Raw genomic sequence first — 10309 nt, 5'->3', positions numbered from 1 at the left:
AAAAAAAAAAAAACTATATTGAGAAATTAACCGTTATGTTATATTTAATCCTAAAAAATAAAAATGCCTATATAAATTTGAAAAAATTATGTAAATCTACTGCTTTGAGTAAGAAGTAAAAGCGATCCTGGTAAAAGCATTAAGACTTGGTAAATAATTTTAGATACGAAATTGGAAAATAAACCACTAATTGTCATGTTAATTATTTTAGTTCTGAAATTAAAAATACTAAATAATACTTAATTCTATGAATTTGATATTATTTTTTTCAGTATTAATTAGTAAAAAGTACTTGGGAAGTTTGTTAACTATTCTAAAGACTATTGACATTTCTGGTTATCATTACATCATACATGTTATGTCATAAATGTAAAAAAAAATAATTCATTCAAATTTCAATTACATTTTCAAATATTTTTCTAGTTGGGGATTTATTTTTTAATTTTAACAAAATATTTCACACTCGTGTGCTTGGCCACACTGTAATTCTTATCAAAACCACTGATAATGTGATATCGTGACGTGAACTCGCCGACTGATAATAATTTAGATAAAGCACCTACTGGACAACACGAATCACAATTCACTTTTTAGAAGTGGAGACGTGACACAGTCCAGACGAATTCAGAGGTATTCTGTCAGTTATTTATCATTGTGAGTAATTTTTAAATAACATATTCATTAAGTTTCAAGTCTCATATCTTTGCTTACAGACCAGAAGACAAGAGTGTTGACTCAACATGCCGAAAAAAAAGACTGGACAGAGAAAGAAAGCAGAAAAAATGAGGTTACGACAAAAAGAGATCCGATCTGCAAAGGACAATCTGGCTTTGGCCAAACAGCCATGTAACGCGTCAATGGTAATTGAACAAACATAAATTATAGAACTTATTTACAGGCATTTAAAAAAAATTATACAATAGCTGTTAATTAATGAAATTATATTAATAGTACACAATAAACCATGTAGTTTAAAAACTACATGCTCATTATGAAAACATATATTTCATTTGTCTTACAAAGATTAATATTATTAATGTTATTTTTTTTTTCCAGGAGTGTGATAAATGCAAAAAGTAAGTTAATTTTCATGTTTTAATAAATTGGTGAAAATGTCCATAAAAAACCATTAGAGCATTGGTTGGAGCAACTTAAATGATTACCTTATATTATAGTTAGAACTTCGAATCTATTAAGTTTTGATTTATGTGATAGTAGTTAATTAATTAAAAAAATTGTGCTTACACAAACCCTATGAAAATGCTTATGACATTGTGTCATTTATATGGTACAAACAATTATTTTAAAATAGTGCCCCTTGTGCCAAACATAAAAAAACTAATTTTTATCTAAAATATCGGTATGTATTATCTGTTTCAGTCATTACAATTTTAAATTCCATTATATAATTCAACTAATCAATCAACAAAAACTTAATTAGGTATTATAAATGGTTTTTTTTATTTTTAAACTGTCAAGTGTCAACTGTCAACCTTGTATAAAAATGGATAAATTTAGTAATTCAATTTTTATTATGATTTAAAATGTTTTTTTAAATGGAACATATTACTTTTCAGTTTACTTATAATAGGTGCAATTTGTTGTATTTTTTATTTTTAGTCACACAATTACGCACACACATATTATTTAAAGTAGGATAGGACAAAATTAATTTATATACTTATTATACTATTTTAATATTGTATTCAGGAAGTTATGTAAAAATTTATGTATTTTACATTATACATTTTATATAAACATTTATACCTATATTTTTTCTAGAAAACAAAAAAATAGAGCCTTTTGTTATTTCTGCCAAAATTTACAACGTTTGCCTCAATGCGCTAGTTGTGGTAAAATAAAGTGCCTTATGAAATCCGGCGATTGTGTTGTCAAACATCCAGGAATATTTACTACTGGTATGGGTTTAGTGGTAAGTGAAATTAATTGAAAATAACAGTATTGACCTAATAATTTTTTAGTTTTGTTGAGAACATTTTTAACAAATTAAACAAATCACAGTTTATACATCAAACCTAGGAAAACCTCATTTAAATAGGAAATAACAAACAATAATTTTAAAACATTATAAAACAATTTATTATTTATATTTTCAACAAATAATATATTTAAATACATTATTTATTTGTTTTTTAAATTTGTTCAAATAATACGTTTGAAATTATTAATTGGATATTTTTTCAGTCAATACTAAAGTTGTATTTATTATTTGAGTTTTTACTTAAATAAAAAAATATTTTAATAATTTTTCTGGCTTGTATTTAAAAATAATTTATTTATTAATATTCCAGTCTTTAAAAATTTTACTTTATAAAAAATAACACATTTATGTGTATATTATAAATTATTTGGAACTAACTGATTTAAATTACCAATATAGTATATAAACGTTAATAAATTCAAATCATAACATTATTAAAATAAAAACTAAATTAGTCAAAATAATTATTAAAAATACATTATCATTTATTTAAAAAATAGAAAATAATTTATTATTGAGATTTTTTTTCATTTTGAAATCATTTTTTATTCAATTAATTCAAATAACTATTTATTTTTAAATAATTATTTGTGATTGTTTGTTTAGAAACAATACCTATTTTGCATAAAATATTTGTCAAATATAATAATCGTAATACAAAAATAAAATGTATTTATTTTTGGATTACTTAGATGGTATTTTAATTATAGTTTTTCTTTTATTATGGTAATAAAATCAAATTAACGTTTTTTTAGGGTGCTATATGTGATTTTTGTGAAGCGTGGGTTTGTCATGGCCGAAAATGCCTTACGACCCATGCATGTATCTGCCCGTTACAAGATGCCATATGTACAGAGTGTGAACGTGGAGTTTGGGATCATGGTGGTCGAATATTTATGTGTTCGTATTGTTCTGCCTATCTATGTGAGGACGATCAATTTGAACATCAAGCATCATGCCAAGTCTTAGAATCAGAAAATTACAAATGTATGTATATGTTTTATTTATAAAAGTTTCAAAATAAGTTTTAACTAAATTACGATAATTTTGTCAGGTCAATCTTGCAACAAACTAGGACAGTACAGTTGTTTGCGATGTAAGGTATGTTATTGCGATGAGCACATTAAGTGTAAACGTTTTAAGTATTCAGAAAAAGATCGCAATTATCCGTGTCCAAAGTGTTCTTATCCTACAGCCGAAGTCAGCGACTTATCATTGTCGTGTAAGTATTTACAAAAGGTCACTTTAATCAATAAATCTACATATTATATTTTCATAAACAATTTTTGGTTTAATGATAGGTTTTTTTTTTTTTTGAGGACTTTTTATAACTTTTAACTGTTTTCTCCATAATATAGTTGATGGCCATGAATCAGACATTTTTTTCCACACATAAATAAAATGGGAAAAGGTCAATAATTATTTTTTTTTTAGAGTGAAGGAAACTTCTTGCTAGGTTCATTGGACTTTCATTTTCAAAATTTAAATTCTAAATGTTGTAATGAATCTTAGAATATGACCAATTTTTACAAATATGCTAAACTCGTTTTTTTGTGGTTTTTGTTAATGCGATCAAAAATCAAAGTCCAATACAAACTGCATGAAGTCTTTTAAAAAAGAAAAAAACAATAATTTAAACCCGATTATTTTATGTGGCAGTGTCACATAAGTGAAGATAGGGAAGACGTAGATCCCATAAAAATATTTATGTAACACCTTCACATTTTCTATTGTTTATTTATTGAATTATAAATTTGAAAATACCAGACACAACAAACATGGGCATTACTTAAAAAACAATTCAAATTATTATTTAAAAAAATATATAGTGTATAATATATGTATATTTCAATAAAAATTAAAATATTAACGAAAGTAAAATAACAAAAAATTGTCAGAAATCCAATACTTGACAATAGTTCTAATCTTAACAACTTCAGAAAATATTTAATTTAAAATAGGCCGACTAAAAAAAAAATGTTCTTGCTTATTCCTTATTTTAGATCAATTTAATTAAAAAACAGTTTTTTCTATATAATACCCAAAAATTAAAAAAATATATGTTACATTAAATTAGCTGAGTTATTATACAATCTTAAAATACACAACTTATCTACTTTGTGTATGCATACAACTATACAAGTTGACTACAATCTAAATAGAAAATGTTACTTTCTATTTTTTCAGCTCGTAATCATAAATATGGTCGTCAGGCATATGAAGAAGATGATGATGATGAATCTTACTCTTATGCTGGTGGTTCAGCGTCACACCAGGGTTATAGTTACAACAAAGGTAATATTCAATTGTGTTCAAATTTTATGAATATTTAATTATTAGTTTGCTTATACTTTATTTACTTAGTCGAGTACAGTGATGGGGATGACGACGATGATGACGACTATTCATACGATGAAGATGATGATGAAGATGATGATGACGAAGATGACGATGAAGACGGTGATGATGAAGAAAATAAAGAAAAAGATAAAAAATAAATTTATGTTACGTAGGATAATTATTGATATAATAACTTTATCTATATAGAAATAAATGTTTGTTCCAAAAGCAGTGTATTAACTTTGGATATTAAATCTAATATACCTTTATGTTATCTACTTAATGTGTAGATCAGAACACAATGGTATAACTTTTTAGAATTCAAAATCATTATTAACATTTTGGCTCACTAATTATTTCTATGCTGACAACTGCAATTTGTCGGGTGTACTGTGTTTCGTTATAAAAAGAAAATTTAAGTTCTTAAGGGAACTGAAAGCGGACGGTTTTAGGGAGTTTTATATAGGCAATATTTATGAAAAAACGGTTTTAATAAGTTTTTACGATGTCTCTATAAAAAGGGGGCCCCCCTTACCAAGTACATATAAGGTATCACTTTTTAATATAAATCGTTAATTTCCTTTAAAACAATTATTATTTTAACAACATTTGGCTGATAGGTTTTTTGGGGGCGAGGAAAATGTTTTTTTTATTAAATATTAATTATTATTACTACCATTAAATAAAGTGAATGGTTAAAATAAACCATTATTCGTATACAACAATTTACAAGTTTTATTTAAACTAATTTTAGTCCGTGGTTACCACTAGGCATTAGTTTCTTAATTTGTGACTTGATAACAAAAATGGTCCAATTTAAAATCTGCTTAATGTTTTTGCTACAGAAGAGTGCCAGAGGAAGTTGTTATTGGCCAACTCAGTAAAAATCACGTGGATTTTATTTATTCTCATTGGACCATCACCGATGTTTACTCGAAGTTTGATATTTTAAATACGGTTATCTTGAACTTCGGCCTAGGCGTTTTTAACCGGCAAAACAATGATTTGCTAGCTTGGCCCATGTATGGCAGTTATGGTGGTCTAAGTGCGTTAATTGTAACGCCCGGGGCCAGAAAACGTGGTTTTGGAAAACTCATTGCTAAAGCTATTACTAAAGAAATGGGCGAAAAAGGCATCACTCCATATGCGTTCATAGACCACTACAACGTAGCGTCTCTCAAAATATTTAAAAGCATTGGGTACCTGGATGACATTTCAGATACAGTTCCGTATTTCCTAGTCGAAGAACCTGTTATGAATGATATGAGTCTCGGCGAACCATTGACAAAATTTGAACTTTAGTTTTCAAAAAGTGGAGATTTACCCTTCCTTTTACACACGGCAATACGATTCTATGATGTATTTTTAGCAGCCTTAAAAAAAAAATACTTTATACCCTTGTTGAATAATTAATAAAGTTGTCTTACCCCCCACCGATCTTAAAATGTACCGACATCATTAAACGACGGATCACGTGTTAAATTTTATTAATTATTTTGTTATACCCATGTTAATTTTGTATGTTATGAGAAATATATATACTTCATATTTCATAAAATATATTTGATATTATTTCATTATTTAAAAACGAAATAAGTGTACCTGTAAATACTTACATATTTTAGAATAAAAAAAATGAATTGTAAAATAATACTTAATGACATTTAAACGTACAATTATTTTTATTTGAAAGAAGCAATAAACTATAGTCGAAAATTACAGTATCTTTTTTTAATTACCACAGAAAAACTCGTAAAGGTTTTTTTTTTTATCAAATTTATCCAACTTTTGACACACGTAACATTTTTAGAATTCCTAAAACTCCGAAGCAGGAACCAGAATCATTGAAAATCGTAGCTTGTTTAAGGAAACAAAAAATCAAATAAACCTTTACACCTGGTTTATCCTGTTTCGACTCAGCTAAAATTAAATAATTTTCAGTTAAAAAGATTTAGCCATTAAGGGATCTCACAACTTTTAAAATTGATTATTGTCTGAGTAAAATTAAGAATATAATATAATTTTACATATTTATAACTGTTCATTCGGTTAATGTAACGCCCAATTTTGTTTGTAATAAAAAAACTAGGACGATTTACTACCGGTATCGTCAGGTATATAATAATAGAGGTTCAATTTAAAAAAATAAAAATTTTAATTATCTTCGTAATAGTTTAATTGCCTGCTGGTACTTGCTAAACGGAACCCACTCAACTTTCCGAAACATCGCTAAATAGATAATACTAATATTACACTTTATCTTCTCTGCTATTAAAACGAAACTAATCGTCCCGCCGTCATAATGCTCCTTTACTATTCGTAAATTGTGCATATTTTTTAAAATTATATTTCTTATATATTAGCTTCAGATCTAAACTAAAACATTATGGACTGCGATATTTTGGAAGAAATGCCCCAAGAAGCGATAGACTATTTCTGCGAACAAGTTCTAAAACGTGATTGGCCTAATAGTATCCTCGTATGTATGTTTTTTTTTTTTTAAGTGTTTAAAAGCTATACAGATTTTAACATAATATTGTTATGAGTTTATGACCTGTGTTACATACGGCGCTTTTATTTTTTTTTTTATAATTTAACAAGAGCTTTTTATAATTAAAATAGGTTATCACTTATCTAATTCATAGGTTTGTTTTATGTGAATATCATCATGCCAAGATTTCCTAAAATGAAAAAAACGTATATTGATGTTTTATTTTTTATACGCTATTTGGTCATATCGTCGGTAATATTAATTAATATTACCTAAATTTAAGTATAAAAATAAAGCAATATAGTTAATATAAGAGATTATATCCTCTATAAATTAAATGTATAGTTTATAAAGTAACTAATGTACCTATACATTAGCACTGACCTTCAGTTTTTAGCTTAGGTTCAACTAGATATTATATCCTTACTAAGTGCTGTTGGCTAGGGTGGGCCGCCAAATGTAAAATATTTAGTTATTTAATCAAATTTTGGTAAATGCAGCTATATTAATTTTTTTATGTTTTTAAATAACGGTCAATTTGTTTAAACTAATTAAATAAAATAAAAGGCAATATAATAAACATGGCAGTTTTTTTTTACAGGCCTACTACTTCATTAAAACAGGTTTGAAGTGGAATAATACAAATTCTGCTTCCACTTACAAACTATACTATCTATCCAACGATATAGAAAATGGTACATTTATTGGCATATATTCCCAGCCTGTAAGTACTTATCAACATACAGCTTTATAATTATAAAAGTTGTTTTAATTACTTATTTACTTCACGTGTCGCGGGAAAAATATTAACAATGCACCTGTGTGTATAATATCTATTTTTTTGAATTTAAAGGTGTTGATTGTTTAGTGACTAAAAAATTTACTTTTTAATTGATTTAAGGAGATGTAAATACATTATACAATATGTATCTATAAAAATAGGCTTATTTATGTACTCCAAACATGTATTTTCAGATTTTCCTCAGTTTAAGACAGTTCAAGGCTATTTGTTAGTGTATATATACATTCTTTTTTTGTAGTTTTAAAGCAAAACTTTCTGTGATATAACTAAAACTTAACAGTAAATAAGTATCAGTTTCAAGCCTAATGACACAGCTAGACGCCTTATTATGGGGTTTATTGGAAAATATCTCTTATATTAAACTTACTAAATTATACAGGTAATATACATTGAGCGCTAAAATAATATTTCTTATTTAGGACCAATACCCAGATGTCATCGTTGTGTATACTTGTCCAGGAAACGAAAAACAGTTTCAGAGAGTGTTGCGGAACACCAAATTTATCGACTGGCAAAAGAAACCTCTTTTTCAAGCAGTCTTGGAAAGAATAAGCGGTATTGTAGAATCGACAATTCAAGAGAAGGGTATGAAAAGCAGGATGTACGTTGATTGTGTACTAAAATGGATGCCAGCTGACGAAGCGGCTAAACTAGAAGTAAAGTAAGAAAAATATTTTTTTTGAATTTTCACATCTTATAGTGTGTCTACGACCTATAGGCTATATAATATAATTACTAATTATATCCATTTATTAACATATACCATAAATTTTCTTTGAAAACAATTATTATTTTAACAACATGTGGCTAATGAGACGGGGGTTGTAAGTGTACTTATAGAACTACTATCCTTATATAATTAAGAAATGATTATTCTTATACATTTTTACAAGTTTGAAATGCAATTTTAGTCTGCAGCTATAACTAGGCAGTAACGCCTACCTACATAATTTGTGACTCGCAAAGCGTTCAAACCTACTTTGGGCATTATGATTAAAACATAAAAATTACCACAACTTTGTCAAGCATCTTTCCAAAAAAGTATGTTTAATATTGTTATTTTACAGAGTACCAGAAGAAGTTTGTATTGGACAACTCAATAAAGATCACGTGGATTTTATTTATTCTCATTGGGGCCACAGCGATGTCTACTCCAAGTTTGATATTTGGGATACAATCATGTTGAACTTCGGCCTTGGAGTTTTCAATCGGCATAGTAATGATTTGCTTGCTTGGGCAATGAATGGAAGTTACGGTGGCTTAAGTACATTGATTGTAACACCTGAGAGCAGAAGGCGTGGTTTTGGCAAACTGATCGCTAAAGCTATTACTAAAGAAATGGGCAAAAGAGGCATAACTCCATACGCGATTATAGGCCAACTGAATATTACGTCTCTTGAAATATTTAAAAGTATCGGGTATGATACCATTTCTGAACCAGTAATATATTTTATTGTCGAAGAACCTAGAATGGACCACGGTATAGATTCAGCAAACCATTGACAAAATTAGAAATTGCGAAAAACGGATGCCAAAATTTTGAATTTCAATAATACTTCAACTAAAAGGACGTTACAAACCCGTAATTTGTTCGCGAAAATTAATTCTGCGGAGGGACACGTATGTGAGAGCGTAAATATGTAATTACACAGTGACCATATAAAATGTTTACAGTGGTTAGAGAAGAAGTTTATCTGTGCCGTATTGTTTTTAGTTTTTTGTTAACTTAAACACGATCAAATTTATTCATTCGTAAAGATTCCTTTTTTTTTCTTCATTTGTTTATAAAAAAATATTAAGTACATTATGATATCAAAAAATAATACGCTACGGCATAGATAAAGTTCTTCTCTATAAATTGTGTAAATTTGGTTTATCTACTGGCCTCGCATACTTTTCCCACGCAAAAGCAGTTTTGTTGGAGAATAAATTGTAATTTATCCTATGTATAAAATCTTCTTTGCTTATTTGAAACTGGTCTCAAAATTAATGCAGAATTTATAGTTTTTAACAGAAAAGAAAATTATAAACTGCTAATTATTGCTTTTTCAGTTATTAAGACTTTTGAAACAAAGTTTTTATTTGTGGTATATTAATGTAGAATGTAGAATAATATGAAAATAAAATTAAACAATTTGGATTTGATGGCGATAAATCCAAACACTGGCCCTAATCTAATCAGCAGAAATCTAAAAATAATAAATATATATTCCTATATTGTTATTCGGCACTGTCTACTGTTACAAATAGTCGAAAAACTATAAAATAATTTCGATAATTTTTTCGGGAAACTCATCATTAGCCAATCGCCAGAAATTGTAAATTATTTTCACTTAAACATGCAAAAAGTAAAAACTGACTTTAAAAATACATTATTTCAATTTTTGAATAATAATTTTAAAATAAGAAAAATTAAAATTAGACAACCATAACTAAAAACAAACATTAAAAAAGCAAGCACGTTCCGTCATTGCTAGTCGTTTAAAATTAGAGAATTTTGTTATATTTTATGTCCTCCGAGGACTCGAGAGAAGTCAAATATAAATACGGATGTCGAATATTTATACTACATATTATAATCTAGTCTTAAAAAACAGAAATTTTCGAACTTTAAGTCCGATTTCACAATTTTATACTTGCAAAGCAGTATCGACAACATAAACAGTGACTTCAA

General features: G+C 27.4%; 2 protein-coding genes across 2 annotated transcripts; both read left to right on the top strand.

Moving 5' to 3' along the window:
* Nucleotides 1–533: 533 nt before the first annotated feature.
* On the top strand, nucleotides 534–4570 carry LOC126847468 (zinc finger protein 330 homolog). The gene is made up of 8 exons (XM_050587719.1): nucleotides 534–654; nucleotides 714–860; nucleotides 1057–1076; nucleotides 1783–1933; nucleotides 2758–2989; nucleotides 3057–3224; nucleotides 4190–4297; nucleotides 4367–4570. Exons 2-8 carry the CDS (start codon nucleotides 741–743, stop codon nucleotides 4498–4500), a joined length of 933 nt encoding a protein of 310 aa, XP_050443676.1. The 5' UTR covers nucleotides 534–654; nucleotides 714–740; the 3' UTR covers nucleotides 4501–4570.
* A 2053-nt stretch (nucleotides 4571–6623) lies between these two features.
* Nucleotides 6624–9954, top strand: LOC126843929 (uncharacterized). Its single transcript, XM_050581741.1, has 4 exons — nucleotides 6624–6821; nucleotides 7435–7557; nucleotides 8055–8296; nucleotides 8703–9954. Exons 1-4 carry the CDS (start codon nucleotides 6729–6731, stop codon nucleotides 9136–9138), a joined length of 894 nt encoding a protein of 297 aa, XP_050437698.1. The 5' UTR covers nucleotides 6624–6728; the 3' UTR covers nucleotides 9139–9954.
* The last annotated feature ends 355 nt before the right edge of the window (nucleotides 9955–10309 follow it).

The sequence above is a fragment of the Adelges cooleyi genome, unplaced genomic scaffold (genome assembly GCF_023614345.1).
Source record: "Adelges cooleyi isolate 19-005CV unplaced genomic scaffold, UGA_ACOO_1.1 ACOO_flye_CR_arks_rails_tigmint_CR_PRNA_108, whole genome shotgun sequence".
Lineage (NCBI taxonomy): Eukaryota > Metazoa > Arthropoda > Insecta > Hemiptera > Adelgidae > Adelges > Adelges cooleyi.
Note: the sequence above shows the minus strand (reverse complement) of the source record. Positions and strands in the feature narration are given on the sequence as shown.